This window comes from Camelus dromedarius, chromosome 25, assembly GCF_036321535.1.
Source record: "Camelus dromedarius isolate mCamDro1 chromosome 25, mCamDro1.pat, whole genome shotgun sequence".
NCBI lineage: Eukaryota > Metazoa > Chordata > Mammalia > Artiodactyla > Camelidae > Camelus > Camelus dromedarius.
The window spans coordinates 4403678-4420606 of record NC_087460.1 but is presented as its reverse complement, the minus strand read 5'-3'; the positions used below and the strand labels follow the sequence as shown (position 1 = coordinate 4420606).

The 16929-nt window shown below is 55.8% G+C and overlaps 1 protein-coding gene across 4 annotated transcripts in view; it reads left to right on the top strand.

Moving 5' to 3' along the window:
* The window catches only part of VWF (von Willebrand factor), a 114124-nt gene that overhangs the window by 45070 nt on the left and 52125 nt on the right, over positions 1-16929 (top strand). For all 4 annotated transcript variants that reach the window (XM_064478957.1, XM_031444272.2, XM_031444271.2 and 1 more), the window contains 6 exons: positions 859-1054; positions 1784-1999; positions 4942-5182; positions 8759-8853; positions 11066-11226; positions 16719-16822. In XM_064478957.1, the coding sequence (XP_064335027.1) occupies positions 859-1054; positions 1784-1999; positions 4942-5182; positions 8759-8853; positions 11066-11226; positions 16719-16822 (1013 nt within the window). The remainder of the gene's footprint in view (positions 1-858; positions 1055-1783; positions 2000-4941; positions 5183-8758; positions 8854-11065; positions 11227-16718; positions 16823-16929) is intronic.

Sequence of the window (16929 nt, the reverse complement as noted above, 5' to 3'; positions counted from 1 at the left end):
CACAGCTGCGACGATCAGTAGGGCAGGAGTCAGGGACATGGGGACCCCGCCCCTGCCTGGATTTGAACCAGGGCCCTCCCAACAGAGACGGGCAGATGCCCCCGGTTGTACCTTGTTGGGGTACAGGCTCAGCTCCCCAAGTCCTCCCTGAATGTGCACCTTGGGCTTGAAGCCTGGAGAACACGCCCCATGCTGGTGGCCAGCACCCCTCCTGGTGCTCTCCCCAAGAGCCTCACTGTCCCCCACCTCCGCCGGCCATGATCACAACCCCTGGGGTCCTCAGCTTATGGCCTTTTTTCCTCAGTGATGCTCAGTGGCTGAGTCAAAATCAAGAAGTTAGGAAGGTGTTTTTCTTTGCCGTCCGATGCATGTTCTGAGAGCGATGTATGTTCTGCTTCCCCCATGCGGGCGATGGATAAATGGGTACGAAAGGTCCGCTGGCTTTTCGCTGCGCTGCCACGGGTATCAGGGTCCACGGGCTTGGGTGTCTCTGACAAGCAGGGCGGCAGAGCTCCGCCCATCTGCTGGTCCCAGCTGTGTGACCTCAGGCAAGTAGCTATCCCTGTCTGGGTCGCAGTATCTCTCTTTAAGTGACAGGATGATCTCTAAATGCCTTCCTACACAGCGGGTCTCTGACTAATGGTTTCAGAGCCGGGGGTGGAGCTGGTGGTGAGCAGATACTGCACTTCCCTTTTCCCTTTTTTATTCCCTTCTGTAGCTTAGGGCTTAGCTGTGGTTTATTAAATTCATATTTATTTTTCACCTGGGGAGCGTTTTTGGGGAAAGCCATCCCGTTAGCGACAGAGAGCTGTGGCTGCTTTGGCGGCAGCTGCTCCCAGCTGGTCTGTCCTCTGGCAGCTGTCCCCAGTCTACGCGGGGAGGACCTGCGGCCTGTGCGGGAATTACAACGGCAACCGGGGGGACGACTTTCTGACGCCCGCGGGCCTGGCGGAGCCGCTGGTCGAGCACTTCGGGAACTCCTGGAAGCTGCGCGGAGACTGCGAGGACCTGCGGAGGCAGCCCAGCGACCCGTGCAGCCTCAACCCGCGCCACAGTACGTGAGCCCGGGGGCCCGGGGCCCTGCGCCTTCCGCGGGCGGTGAGGGGCAGGGGCGCACCCCCCAGACCAGAGCTCCCCCGGGTTCCAGTGCCTTCCGCGGATGGACGGTGTGCCCACCGTGGGGGCGGGGGAACGCAGGCCCCCGGAGCTTCTAGCTCCCCGGGCTCCAGTGCCTCCGAGGACGGGTCCTGTTGGGGGTGAGTGGGTGGGTCTTTGCTTTCACCATCAGCATTTGACTATCTACATGTGGATCGTTTATTCTTCAAAGTCTCTTTATTGCGCGCCCTCCGTGGGCGGCGCCCTGGGAAAGAAAAGAGTAGCCCGTAACCCTTCCCTGGGACACTCTCGGTCTGCCGGGGCAGCCGGCACACGGACTCAGACTCAGTCATCCTTGGAGAGGGGCGCCGGGGCGGCCGTGGGCAGGTTCGTCCGCAGCAGCATTTCAGCCCGACCAGCTGCCCCAGCTCATTGCGGAACCGAGTCTCCGCTGTCGGTGGGCATGTGCTGGGGAAATGCAGCTGATTATGTATTTAAGTCAATCAAGAAAGTAGACGGCTGCGGAAGAAAACTTGCAGTGCTTCCCGGACCCGAGAGACGTTGCTTTTGCCGTTGGTGCAGGGGGAGGCGCGGGGCGGGGTTTCAGAGCCTGCGGCAGTGGGGCCTGGGCGCGCGCGGGGCTCGGGCTGTGCGCCGCCCCGGCCACGCCGCCGCTCTGTCCCCACAGCCAGGTTCGCGGAGGAGGCCTGCGCCGTCGTGACGTCCCCCAAGTTCGAGGCCTGCCACAGCGCTGTGGGCCCGCTGCCCTACCTGCAGAACTGCCGCTACGACGTGTGCTCGTGCTCCGACGGCGGAGACTGCCTGTGCGACGCGGTGGCCAGCTACGCGGCGGCCTGCGCCCGGAGAGGCGTGCACATCGCGTGGCGGGAGCCCGGCTTCTGTGGTGGGTGCCCTCCCTGCCCGCCGCCCCTGCACGAGACCCAGCCGGATCCGCTCGGACACCCAGGGGCCTCCACGCTGGTCCTCAGAGCACTGCCTCTGCATGACTGCATTCGGAGACGCCCAGGGCATCCTACAAAGGCCTTGTGGGAACCGGTCATTTGTGGCCACGTTCCCCTCCCATCTCCCTGCAGGACAGGCAGTGGCGACAGGCTTGTTCCCGGAGGGCAAGTTGATCTAGAGGCCTAAATCCATGGTGTCTCCGCCTGGCAGAGATTTCCTGTCGCTGCTCCCACCTAGTGTGGGATATGTGTAGACCAGGTTGAGGAGTGAGTGGGTCCCAGACGCCAGTGGGTCCCTGCATCCCTGGAGGGTCTGATGAAGTGATGGGGGATGCATGTACCAACCCTCTGCTTATAACTTCAGGTGAACCGTCCACACAGTCCCGGCCCACATCTCTGGCGCTGTGTAAAGTCATGTAAAGTACAATCATGTCATTGCAGCCTGTGCTGGAGTCTCAGTCTGAGCTGTTAGACACCTGGCACCAGAATTGCCATCTGCCCCACACTCTGGCCCCCTGGTTGGCTGCTGATGTTGTTCTGGGGACATTTGCTGAGTGCCTGGCATGGCCAGGCAGTAGCAGTGCGTAGAGCCTGAACTTTTGAGGCACAGATGGAAACTGCCTCCCTATCACACTGAATAAAAGAATAATTAGATTAGGGCAGGGGCAACCAAGGAGGGCTTTCTGGAGGTGGTGCACTTGACCTGGCTTTTAGAAGGCATTTTCTTGGCAGAAAACAAGTTGTTTCCAATGGTGGAATGATAGTGGGCTGACTCCGCAGCAGCAGGGACAGAGAGTTTGGGTTAGAGTTTCCTGACTCCTGAGGCTTCATGATATAATGGGAAGTGTGCGTGGCAGGAAGGAGCTGTCCCCAGAGACTTTTAGGGGCAAGAGGGATCTGTCTTTATGAGGTGAACCAGAGAAAACCAGCCCAGTGGCCAACTCTGAGGTCCAAGGAAGTGGGGCAGGATTCCTGGGTTCCTGCCTCCATCCTGTACCTCATTTCCCCTTCCTGAGAAACGAACAGCTCTCTCTCCACCACTAACTCCAGCCCTGAGAAGGGGCCACTCGCCCTGGGGACATTCATGGAGCAAGGACTCGTTGGTAGCTGCTTTGTGGGGTGTCATGAGGAGATTCCAGGGAATCACCCACATTTTCCCCTTGTAAATTGGTTATGTTTCCTTTGGGAAGACAAGACCCTGGTCTCCTTGAAGGCAGAGGCCAAGTCCTACTATCTCTGCGTCCCCGAGCCTAGCACAGCCTCTGGCAAGCGATGGGCACCCAGTCAACATCTGTTAAACTGAGATGCGCATCACTTCTGGGGAAGAAGGAGAAATTTAATACGGCTCCGGGCCAGCTGTAGAGGTAGTCCCATCAGAGGAAGAAAGCTCCCAGCTCCAGCTCCTCCTGGATGGGTGGCATGTGCCATAGTCATAGGTGCAATAGACTGAACGGGATTCCCATCCTTATGGCCCAATGTGCCTCGTCTTGACCCGCCCACAATCTAAAATACTCCTCCTATGACCCTGCCTCTCTGCTGGTTCAGAGCAAAGTCTGTGTCTAATAGAGTCAGAACACTTCCCCTCCCAGCTTCCCTCAAACAGCATGCCTGGAGCAGTGGTAGGAGGGCAGACTGCAGGGCTCGGCCGTTTCTCAGGTTCACGGTCAGCCTGTCCCTTTACATCTTCCGTGGAATACAGCCAGTGGGTTTCTGCTGTAGAAGTGGCTTTGAACAGAGAGGGCAGGGTTCTAATGGCCCTGGGAGGCGTGTCCCCAGAGTGAGGTGGACAGCAGCGGATCAGCAACGGGAAAGCGTTTAGAAAGGGCCAAGGGCTCCCGACATCTCCCAGTAAAGGTTCTGTCATCAGGGTGCTCACGAGGGGACTGTCAGCATAGGAATCAGCTGTGTGCCCGCCAGGATCCACCAGCGCTGGGTCCTCTGCCTGGAGCCTGCGGAGCTGGGGCTGCGTCTCCCCAGTGATCACAGTGTCAATAATGGCTGTGGACCTTTCCCGCAGGTGGGGCATGGTTAAACCTGTCCGCTCACTTAACTGCCACCACCACCCAGGTGGACATCATCACCATGTTCCAGGGAGGACATTGCTCAGGGTCACATGGCTACAGCACAGCAGGACTGGGGCTCCAGCCCAGGAGCGTGGGATCTGGCTCTCCCCCTCCTGTGGCCTTGCCCCTCTGCCCAGCTTCCTCTCGGCTTCTCTGTGTTGTCCTTTCTGGATGTGGGAGGCCAGGGAGGGGGAGATCTGTGGGTAATGGGTGCTGTTGGCTCCGCTGGGGCAGCTGTAAGAGTGTCCCTGCACTTTGTGACTGGCGTGTCCTCAGAGACTGGTTCCTAGGGGACTGTTTCCCTTTCTAGAGCGTAATGGTTAAGAGCATGAGCTTCTGAGTCACAGAGAGCTCGGCTGGAATCCTGCCTCTGCCTCTCCCTGGGACGCGTGACCCTGACGAGTCACTTAGCCCAAGTGTCAGTTTTCTCACCTGCAGAGACGGGCTTGTGAGATCTATCTCACTGAGAGGAGCGTCAGAGGCATAAAACCCACACGAAGAGCATGGTATTCAGTTGGTGCTCAATTAATGGTAGCTGTTCTTGTTATTATCATCACAGGAGAAATGGCCTTGCCCATACCTGCTGGTTCTTTTTACTATTCACAGCTTTGAAGTCCACCAGGATTTCAGTTATGTCCCAGGCTTTGTACATCCGTCATTATAACAGACAGTTGTGAACGTAAAAATACACTTTTGCTCCTGATGCGAAGGGAAGGCAGTGACCGTATGGATATAATTGGGGTCACCCCCAGTCCTAGAACTGCAGTCCTGGTCATCTTAATGTTTCCACTGAGGCCGTCCTTCCCTGCCCTCTCTCCCAGCCCTGAGCTGCCCGCGGGGCCAGGTGTACCTGCAGTGCGGGACCCCCTGCAACGCGACCTGCCGCTCCCTCTCTCACCCGGATGACGAGTGCGACGAGGTCTGCCTTGAGGGCTGCTTCTGCCCCTCCGGGCTCTACCTGGATGAGGCGGGGGACTGTGTGCCCAGGGCCCAGTGCCCCTGTTACTACGACGGTGAAATCTTCCAGCCCGAAGACATCTTCTCAGACCATCACACCATGTGGTAGGTCGCGTGGCGGGACCAGGGGCCTCTGGAACGGCAGGGCTGGGAAACGGGCCTCCGAGTCCTTCACTTCGTGGATGGGTAACCGGAAGCCCAAGACAGGATATGACTGTCAAGACCAAAGCTAGGATTGCACACAGGGCTCCTGACTGCCTTACCGTGCAGGGACGCAGACCCCAGGCGGGCAGGAGGAGTCACTCGTGAACAGTAAGCAGCTGCCATACGTGGGGCCCCACCTCCTGGCCCTAGGTCTCAGTTTCCCTTTTCTAGAACAGGAAATGGGATGCCTCCCCGCCTCCCTTCCCTTCCGCCTCCTGCCAAAGTTCTCAGGCCGAAACCTTGAGTCAGAAGGAAATGCACCATAGTGGCGTGGTCTCAGTGGTGCCTCGCTGTCCCGACTTGCTTGCTGCACTTCCCCAAAACACAGCTCCAGGCCGTGCACACTGCTGGCTGGCCCTCCCCCCAGCCCTCGGTCAGGGGCAGTTCCAGCACCTGTCAATGGTCACAGAAGAAATTTGTAACAGACACGTTTGGGCGAACACTTCCTCGGCTCCTGTTCTGTCCTGAGTGCTGGGCTAGAGATTGTGTCTAAAAGACGAACCAGAGTCAGAGTAGGCCCTCAGGAAGCTGACAGTCTCCTAGGGGAAGCAGTTTAAATGTCCCGTTTATGGAAAATTTCAGCCCCAAGTGGAGAGACGGGCGTGAGGAAGCCCAGCGCCTGCAGCCCCCGCTTCCGTGGTGATGGCCGCCTCGCCATTTTTGTTGGATCCATGCTCTCCTCCCCTTTTGGGCTGGAATAGTTTAAAGAAATCCTTAGATATTATATCATTTTATGTGAGAACACTTCAGTATGTATTTCTAACAGATAAGCACTTAAAAAAATCAACCTAACTATAAAACTCTTACTAACCTAACCATTAACAATCATTCCTTAATAACATCTCATATTCAGTCCATGTCCACGTGTTCCTGATTGTCCCAAGTCATCTTTCTGTAGTTGGTTTGTTCAAGGATCTACACGAGGTCTGCAATGCATTTGGTGTGATGCTTTTTCTCATCACTGCAGTGAGATTAACTTGCAGTCCCTCCCAATCTCATGTACCCAGAGTGGGTCATTTACACTTGTGTTAAAACAGTTATGGTCCCTGGGACAGGATTTCAGCAATATGTGTTGAATCTCCCCTCTAGACGGTGACTTCCCCAAAAGTCGAGACCACGTCTTAGGCCCCGACCCCCAGTACCTAACGGTCCTGACAAAAGCTAGGTTTAATGAAAGTTTCCTGAGGTGAAATAACTGTGATATTTGGTAGACTTGCCATATCAGAGGCCCCAAATCTCTGCTTGTTCAGAAAAAGGAAGGACTCTTCCATCTGGGAGGAACCAGGGAAGACTCAGTGATGCAGGAGGTCGCTTCTGAGCGTGAGGATTCTAGCCGAGGTTGGGTGCAGTGATGGGAGGAGGGGTTTTGGATGGAGCAGAGGTCCAGGGACTAAATGCACGAGGAATACTCACCAATCATGGAGGTTAAGTTCTCCAGGGGAGCACATGTGGATGTGGGAGAGATGAGACTCGGGGGAAGCTGGGACCAGTGTCAGGGGTCTTTGAAAGGCGGGTGAGGACTGATGCTTGAACAGTAGGCATGGGACCTTCGGAGTTTGGGTAGCGAGCAAATAGGACCAAAGTGGAGCTTTAGAGAGTGGGTTCTGGGAGCTGCGTGAGGTATGAGATCAGCTGCGGGAAGACGCTGACACAGCCTGGGTGGAGGGTGAGGCCCTGGAGCGAGTCATAGCAGTGGACGTAGGGGCCAGTTTGCAGAATGGAGCTAGGGACACTGGGAAAGGAAACAGACTGGACCCAAGGTGTGGGAGGAGGAGGTGTGTTGACAGTGACCCCAGGGTTCTGAACTTGAATGCTCAGAGTGTGGGCAGGGATGCCAGGAGCAGCAAGGGGGAAGACAGAGAATTCGGTTCTGGCCTTGACGACTCTGAGTCACCAAGAGGGCATCTTGGAGTGTAAGTGGAACCAGTCGCTGGAATTTTGGGTTTGGAGCTTGAGTGAGAGATTGGGGCTGGAGGCACTTTTAGCTGTGAGAGTAGCGAGGCTTCTAAGAGGAGCAGCCGAGAGGACTGAGTCCAGAATCGGAGAGAATGTTCGGGGGACCAGGGGAGGAGGAGGAGGAGCCTGTGAGAGAGGCCAAGGGCAAAGGGCAGTGCCGGGACAGGCCCGTATCAGGGGAGTGAAGGGGGCAGGCCCATAATGACGCCTTCTGTGGGTTTGGGCGTTTGGCCTTGGCCCGGTGGCCGTCTCACTGCTGCTGGGGGGCTACAGTATTCACGGTGTTTCTCCCTGGGACCTTCAAGCAACAGTTATACAGGCAGTGCTTGCTTTTTTAGTAAAGAATTTGAGGCTTAGCGAGATAATCACTTTCCCAAATCCTCCTGCAAGGGGCTGGGACCCAGGGACTCCTGAGCTCATATTCCACAGAATATGTTGAATTTGGGGATCAGGAGGTCATGGTGGCCCCCATGCTTCATAGTGTGGTGGGGAAAGAAGCCAAGGGGAGGGGGCTGGGGTGACTTGGAGGGAGGGCAGCAAGCGTGGCTGGTTATTTTACTATTAGAGGCACAATGAAGGTGGGGGGGGTGCAGCACCTCCTGGATGGACAGGGCCGGGGCGGGGGTGGCCCTGGATCCAGGCTCTTCTCAGGGTCTGGACATCAGCGGCCTCTCTGGGACCGTCTCCTCTGCCCGGCCCCACCTTCGGGCACCGGGGCTGAAACCTACAGCCCATCCTGTCTTCCCACTTCATCCAGAAGCTTGGGTTTCATGGAGAGCATGAGGCAGCGGGAACTCAGGGCTTGTGTGTGGCTCTTTATTTATGTCCTCTGACAGTGCCCCGAAGAGCAAGCCTGCTGGGGCAAGCGCAGTGACACCTGGGGAAGGGGGTGGGACGTGCAAGCCCACGTGGCCTGCAGGCTTCTCCAGACTATTCTTTGGTCATCCAGGTAGCCGTCACAGTGGAGATGGACAGTGGGTATGGATTCTAGAAACACTCAGGACACAAAGCCCAGGGCTTAGGGATGGGTCAGGTGTTGGGGGAGGGGAGAAGGCTGTGTCCGGGCGATCCCTGGTTTCTGGTTTGAGAGACTAGGTGGATGGTGGTTTCATTTGATGAATCTGGGCCCTGGAGGAAAACTGGCTTCAGAGCGGGGGTCGTGAGTCGAGGTGGGGACAGACTGAGCTTGAAGTGTCTTTGAGAACCACAGGTGGCCATCATGCAGGCATTTGAACATGTGGATCAAGGGCGAGGTGGGACCTGCTGATGCCAGCGTGGAGGCGGGAAGGGGAGGGGCACGCGGCGGCGGGGGGGGGGGGGGAGGCCGAGGGTGGGGCCAGCAGAGGGGCGGGGCCTGGGGTGGAGTGAACCACCCGCACTGGGGGGAGTCACGTGGTCGCTGGTTCCCCCAGCAAGCTGTGCTTCAGGCGGGTTATAGGATGGGCCGGGAGCCCGGCTGGAGGGGCAGAGGGTGGGTGGGAGGCGGGGAGTCCGTCTCAGCTGTCACCGTCCTCTCTGCAGCTACTGTGAGGACGGCTTCATGCACTGTTCCACCAGCGGAGCCCCGGGGAGCCTGCTGCCCGACACTGTCCTCGGCGGTCCCCTGTCCCACCGCAGTGAGTACTGCCCCCCAGGAGCTCTTCGCCCCCCTCTGCCCAGATTTCTCACGCGGGGTGGGGGAGGCAGCTGGTTGCAATTCAGGCATGTGTTTGCGAGCGTGACCTCCAGGCCTGGGCGTGCCTTGGTCTGTGCGCATCCGTTATCCAGCCAGAGGGGTCTTACTTTGTGTTGGGGACAGGCTGAGTTACGTGCACGGTGGACCAGTCAGTGAGAGCTCCCTTCTGCCCACGGAACCTTACCCAGGGAGCAGCTGTGAGCGCCTCGGTCACCTTGATTGTGGTGAACACCACCCGCCTTCAGTGGCCTCTTTTCACCTGGGACGCGCTGACCGGGGCAGCTCCTTAGAAAGCCCCTCAGGTGGATCTGAGGGGGGGGGGCTTGGGCCCGTTGCCCTCAGTGGTAGTTGCTGTGCTGGTTTACAGACACGGCACGGGAGGGGGACAGGGCAGTCTTGGCACTGGTGAGACCATACTCACGTTCCTGGGTCAGCGGCCTAATTGGATCCAGAAGGATCCCTCATCCTTGCTTAGAGAGGACCCTCCAGTGGGAGGGAGAGGTGCCTTTAGGCAGATAAATGGGCTATTTTCAGCCTCCAGCTTGACTTCTCTCACTTTCCTCTAGACCCCCTCTCTCCCATGACCCAGCTCTGGGCCCGCATTTGTCTCCCGGCCTCTCCTGCTGAGGAGTCCGGCCCCACCCTCTGCATGACTGATTGCGGAGCATCTCTCAGCCTGGGGTGGCTCATGAGCTGCAGTCAGAAACTGTGCCCTTGTCTTAGTTCCTTTGGGGAGCTGTGACAAAATAGTGCAGACTAGGGGTCTTCCAGACACCAAGCCTTTGTTTCTCAACGTTCTGGAGGCTAGACCTCTGAGAGCAGGGTGCCCGCACGGGCAGGTGAGGGCCCTTTTCTAGATCCTCGCCGAGTCCTGGCATGGTGGGAGGGGCTGGGGAGCTTTGTGGGGTCCCTTCAAAGGATTCTAATCCCATTCATGAGGGCTTCACCCTCACCACCCAGTCACCTCCCAAAGCCTCACTCCTAATAGCATGGCCTTTGGGGGTTAGGATCGCAGCATGTGAATTTTAGGAGAACACAAACTGTCAGTTCACAGCCGACCTCCAGGTCACTGCGTCTCTCTGCCTCTTTCTCCTCCCCGTTCTTGTGGTAGCCCCCCCCCCCCCCCGCACCTCTCTCTGCTGCATTCTGCCTCCGAGGCCGGTCTTTAATGCTTCTCTCACTCAGCTTTCTAGCCTAGGCACTGCAACGTATCTTTTTTCAAAGTCAGGAAACTCCTAGAATTTTGTGTGATTTGGAAAAGCCATTTAACCTCTTAGGGTTTCAATTTCCTAACGAAAGTTTCCATATAAAAACAAGGCTGGAAATTCTGCCTTACAGATACAAATATAAATGCTGTTCAGTGCATCAGGGCTTTTGAAAGACCGGTGCTGTGTCCGTCATCTGCTGTCATCATTTATTCAATCAGCCAGTGACACCTGCTGATTGCCAGGAAATACAGAAGTGAACAAAGCAGACAAACCCCCTGCCTTCTTGCAGCATATGTTCTAGTGGGTGGGGTGGGGCGGGGTGGGAGAGGGCGCTCAACAAAGAAGTGAAGTGTGTGGTGTGTCAGATGGTGATACCAGAGGGTGATCAGGTGGAGGAGGCAAGGAGGGCAGGTCGGAGTGCCCAGGGATGGAGTGTTACAGATTTAGATAGAGCGGCTGGGATGGCCAGGGGCTGGGTGACATGTGAGCAAAGCCCCCTTTAAAGTTTTTGCCACCAGATTTGTTATAAACATTTCAAGAATGGTCCTGCTGGGGCAAAGATTTCTTTTTAGCACCGAAACCCAGCTCCCTTGAAGCCTGGCTCTGGACGTTTCTGTGGGCACATCCTGATTCCATGCAGCGGACCACAGCAGGGTCAAGGGGAAGGAGAACCATAGGCCGTCAGAGGGATGCTGAGCTCGGCAGAGGCACCTTCATAGTGGACAGAGGCCAGCGCTCAGCTGGGGAGATGAGGCTGCCATCCAGGCCAGCACAGGGACCCAGCTCTCGGCTGGCCTGGGCTGGAGGTTGGGCCATGATCTACCCGAGGGAGTGGGTACCCTGAGCCTCTGGAATCCAGTGATGGCAGGCAGGGGGCAAAGGACAGAGCAGAAGGCAGATCCATTCACCCCTTGCTCATCACCTCTTGGGTTTCCCGAATCCAAGGCAAAAGGAGCCTGTTCTGCCGGCCCCCCATGGTCAAGCTGGTGTGTCCCGCTGACAACCCGAGGGCGGAAGGGCTCGAGTGTGCCAAAACCTGCCAGAACTACGACCTGGAGTGTGTGAGCGCAGGCTGCGTGTCTGGCTGCCTCTGTCCCCCGGGCATGGTAAGTCCCTGAGCTGCAGCGGGTGGCCACCTTCATGTTCCTGCGGGGAGTGGGGTGGGCTTTGGAGCCAGAGGGAGGGAGAAACAAGAGCCCCACGAGGATGGCGGTGAGGGTGCCGTGGGGGGGCGGCGGGGGGTCCTCTGTGGCCAGAGGTGGGGAGGGAGATGGTAGGGGAGTGTCCGGGGTTGATCCTGATGAAAGTTGACAAAAATACAAGAGCTCAGCACAGCGGTGCCTTGGGAAGCAAAGCAGGTATTTCCAGAAAATACTTATAAGTGAAAATAGGCATTTCCACTAGAATTTTCCCAAGGGCGGCATCCCATTGTATGAAGATGAGATGACATGCACACATATATTTGCATATGATTTGCATATTGCATACAACTTTCTATTTCAAGAGAGGACATTGATGTCCCTGCCATGCCATCGGCAAGCCCTGGGTCCAGCAAGTCCCTTCCGAACGCTGAGCCTTGTCCTCCTCTGTAAAGTGAGTCATGAGGTCTTGGTCAGCTTTAACATTCTGGGACTCTGGGGCTGCAGTCACTCACCCTTCGGCCAGCTGGTCCTTGGAGGCCACGCGTGGTCCCACCATGCTGGTTTGCAGCCGCCTGGCTCCTGGTGCCTCTGTGGGTGACAGTGGTCTGAAAAGGCCCCCTTACCTCCTTCCCAAGTCTCATCTCAGGGCATTTCGTATATTAAAAATATAGATTGCTCTCATCACCCTGAAGGATGCACCTTCTGGATTTTCTTCTTTCAAATGCACCCTGTCTTCTTGCTTCCCCTGACTCCAGTGCCCCACACCCAGAGTGAGTGGTGGGGGCCGGGTGGGGTGGGAGGGGCCAACATGGGGGCCGGGGGAGGGCAGGATGGCGCGTCGTTTCTCTTCTGCCTTCATCACACGTTGGCCGTGGGCCCGAAGGAGTCATCTGTGGAAGCACTTTTAAGACCAGAAAGTGCCATATAGAATCGTGGGAAGAGCTGTAATTGTTTTTGTCCGTAACTGGCGCTCAGTTTCAGAGGCTGGGCTGACCCCCTCCTCTGGTCCATGGGGGAGACCTGGGAAGGGACTGTTTTCTTAAATTTCCAGTCTGCTGTGGACCAAAGCTTTTGTAAATACGACAGACATGAATGGCCAGGAAAAGATAACAAAGGCAATGATGGGTAGACCTGGGCAACAGACGTAGTAAATGGCCGCACGATTTTCTAAACACCTGCTACACTCACACCATCACAGCCCGGCACTGGTCCAGGGACCACACTTTGAGCAGCCCTGCTCTCGGTTGAAGGTTTCCTCTCCCTTTTCACAGCCAGCAGTGTCTGATTGATGTTGGCGGCAGGGAGGGAGTCCCCCACTTTGCCATTTGTTTGGGGCCTGGCACCTGCTCAGACCAGAGGTTTTTCTGGTTCATTCCATCTACCCTTGTGCCAAGTTCTCCTTGAATGGCACAGGGGGTGAGGATGCTTCTGACAGGCAGTCAACACCCTGATGGACAAGCTGCGTGGACTGGAGCCTCCATCCTCCAGGCTTGAATCCGGGCTCCTAACATTTACTTAACTGGGCTGCAAGTCGCTTAACATCTTTGTGTCTGACTTTTCTCACCTGTAAAGCTGGGTCGGAAGGGTTGTTTGCAGGACCGGAGATGACAGTGGGGGGCACGTAGAAGTCGCTCAGTGAGTGGTGGTTTAATGACCACGGTTACAAGAAGTTCACAGAGGAAGACCGAGAATCATATCATGAACAGAGGTGCTACAGGAAATTAGTGCACACTGGGAGAAGTGTTTTGGACCTCAGGGTCCACGTATAAGACCCACTAGATCAATAAAAAAAGGGGGTTGCACTGGAACATTTCCCAAGTCTTTTTCTATGGCTCAAAAGCTCTTGAGTGAACGTGTTGCTTTTAAATAAGGGTGTTACCTGCTTCCACCACAAGGTGGCAGCAAAGCACAGCCCTCTGCCCGGCTCTGCCATTCCAGCCTCGGCTGCAGCTGTCCCAGGCAAAGCCAGGAGCCCTGATGACCCACACTTTTACCCCTCCTCCTGCACAGGAGGAGACCGAGCAAAGGAAGGACACAGAACCATTCAAGGCCACATGATTATGCAGTGGAAATCCTGCTCTCCTGACTCCCGGACCCAAGTGCAGTGCCACGGTCTGGGGGATGCTCACTCACTGTCTGAAATCCTGGCTACATTCTCCAAACTGGTACCCAGTTCTCTGGTCTTGGGAAACCTCTCAGCAGCTGGGAAGTGTGTTCATTTCTCTGGTCCTTTGATGCCCAGTTTTCTCACTGGCCCAATATGAAGACTGAAAAGGCTTTTTGGTGCTGTCTTTTGAAAGCTAGAGCTTGGGCTCAGGGGCCCATCCAGAGAGAGCTGCACATGTAAATCCTATGGGATGTGATTCCAAAAGGCCCCAGAAAGCCCCTCATCTCAAAAATATCTCCTGCACTTCCTGTGATTTGCTACCTATTCAGGTTTACTGAAGTACAATAAGCATAAATTCATTTTGGTTAACAAATGAAAGGGTCAAAAAAGCTTACAACCTTATAAATCCTCATGGGAAGTCATTCACACTTTAGCGTGAGTTATTTCATCAGATTCTTTCCTCTAGCAAACATCTAGTTGAAGTCAGCTGCACTGAGCTGGAAGGAGTGATGGTGTGGGGAGGACAAAGGACACTTGGAAGGCAAAAAAGATTTTGGAGAATAGGTCTGTATGGAGGGGTGAAGATGGGCCTTTTCAGAGAGAAGTAACAAAACCATGTTTTTCTCCACTTTGTCATTTTTCTTGGGGCTGACCAAGGCCTAGGACCATGTTCTCAGCACGAGCCTTTTTAACTCAAGATGAGCAGTAGTGAAACCATTTCTGCCTGTTTTTGTCTGAAGTCTTTGAAGGACATTCACCAGCTTTGTCTTATCCTTCTGGTGTCCCACAGGGACAAGCACTAGGCAGCAATGTTTCACTTCATTTTAGGCGTGAAGTTTCAGTGACTTGCCACAAAATTCCGTGCCGCCCTGCATGTCGGACGGGCCTCACCGAGACCCCGTCCCTCTCCTGCGCTGTGTCTTTATCTGCTGTTGTCTGATCGTCTCTGCCAAGTTGGGAGCCTCCTGCTGAAATACAGTCCGGAAACCTTTCCTCTCCTTTTAAAGTTGTGCTCTGCATCCCCTCCAGCTCTGCCGTGGGTCTAACCCAGGCCTCTGTCCCCTTCACAGCCGTCCTCGTTCAGTCCCATGGTCCTCTTTTAAGTTGGAATCCACCAACACGGCAGTCAGCAGAGCAGAGAGGAGCCGTGCGGTTTGCGGGCACAGCAGAGGTGCCGTGTTACCTTGGCAGACTGGGGCCTGCGTTTCCGTCCCCTGGAGGGGGCTGGGCCTCCTGGACTCACCCCTGGGCCCTGGGTGTGCAGGGCTCCTTGTCAGGGGGTTGACCTCCCTGGAGAGAGGTTAGAACTTTGAGTGCACAGACCATGGGGCTGGGAGCCGTCTACCCGGCCTGCGGCCGAGGGGAGGTGAGCGGGCTGCTTCCTGGAATCCTTTCCCAGCCCCCTGCGTCGCTTTTGTCTCACGTGACGTTTCGCATCACGTGGCTGGTTGTCTGGTCTCCACTAAATGCAGGACTGAGCGAGTCCGGGTCCCCTGGGAGGCGGCTGTCCTTCTCAGAGCAGCCACTAGGTGGCAGGCCTGGGACTTAGGTCGGAGCCGAGGGAGAGGGGAGGTGGGCGATGGGAGAAGGAAGCCTGAGTGTGCCGGCCTGTAAGACTGGGGTGGGGGGTGGGTAGGGACCTTTCCCAGACCTCCCTGTACCTACCAGGCTGCCGGCTTCCCTGCCCGGGGCCTGAGCTCGTTGTCCTCCAGACACACTGTGGTCCTGGGAGGTAAGGGCCACCAAGAGTGTGGTCCACCTGCGTCTTCCTCGCTCTGACTCCCATCCTGGCCCTTCACTTAGGCCCTGGGGACCCGGCGACACTTCCGAGGTTGCGTGAAGGTGGCGGTTGAGTAGTGGAGGTTATTCTTCCCACCCGTTCCAACACATGCACATGTATACACACACATACATGCACACACTCACATGCACACGCATATACACAGTACACATCCACACGCATACCCACGCACATGCACACACACGCACGCACACATGTGTACACTCACACGCACACACACCACATGCACACAAATACATGTACAGATTCACACACACGTGCACACATGGACTCACACAAGGCACATACACACACATGCACACGCACACATACACATGTACACACTCACATGCAAGCGTGCACACACACATGCACACATACATGCACAGGCTCATGCACACAAGATTTTAGCCTATAATTTTTGATGTGAAAGCCCTCTGTTGAACCCAAGCTTGCCCTGTCCAGGCCCGTGTCTGGCTCCGAGCCCAGGGAGGCCAGGCTCGTCTTCGGAGTGACTGGATTGCACAGATGCCGTGGACCAGGAGCTTCTCACCCCTCAGGTGGCTCTGGAACCTGAGGGCAGGGTCTCTTTACCCAGGGTCCTGCCAGGGCAGGCGTCCAGGCTGCCTCCTAGGGTTGGGACAGGAGCAGATGTGCGTGTGGGGTCAGAGTGGGCTTGGCCAGCTCTTCTCGGCTCGGCCCCTCTGGCCCATGAAGAGTTTCACTTGTCACATCATCATTTCTTCATGGGTGGAGAGCATGCCCCATGGAGGTGTGTCAGACCCTCAGGGACGGGGTCAGGAGGGTGCACCCAGGCTTGGAAAAGCCCAGCCTCTGGTTTTGGTCCATGCCTGTGTGTGGCCTGGATTCAACTCCCACCTCTAGGACATGAAGTGCACTATTCTTCATTCATTTCATTAAATAGGTCGGCCGTTTTCTTCAGTTACAAAACACAGTAAATGCTCAATTAAGAACATTCGGAAAAAAATTAAAACCAAAAAAGAAGATAAAGTTACCTTATCCCAGCCCCTCAGAGGCAGCTGTATAGTTCCTTCAAGACTTTTTTTGAAATAGGTTTATCTTCTTTTCATAATTGGGACCATATGTGTGTATGGCTTTTCCTTCCCTGTTTTATAAATTAACAGCATAAGTATTTCTCAAAACTTTTAATATTTTAATAGCTCTACACCATCACTTGGAGATCCTTTAATAGATTTAATCATTTTTCTGTTGTTGAAAAATTGGTTGCTTCTATTTTTTTTGCAACGATGAATAATTGTACATTAATCTTTGCTCATAGCTCTGTTACCTTTGGAGAGGCCCTCTGGTGGGGCTCCCGGGTCTAAGGAGACACACATGTCAAGGGCTGGGACATGCCTTATGGGGTCTCAGGGCACCTGCCCCCTTCAGCGTGTGAGGGCAGAGGGGGTTGGAGCGACTTCAGCCGAGCCGGGAGGATCGGTGCAGACCAGCGACGGTTCTCCAGCCCCAGCCTGCTTCTGGCCGGGCTGTCTTCCCAGCAGAGGTCACTCGCTATGGCCCCAAGACTTCCGCATCACTTTCCCGTAGGTCCGGCACGAGAACAGGTGTGTGGCCCTGGAAAGGTGTCCCTGCTTCCACCAGGGCAGAGAGTATGCCCCCGGAGAGACACTGAAGATTGACTGCAACACTTGGTGAGGCCGGGAGGAGTTCTGGGGACATGGGGATGCAGACTGAGACAGCGAGGGTTAGCTTTGGCACTTGACTGTGGCCATTCCTTTCCTTTTCTCTGTGCCTCTGT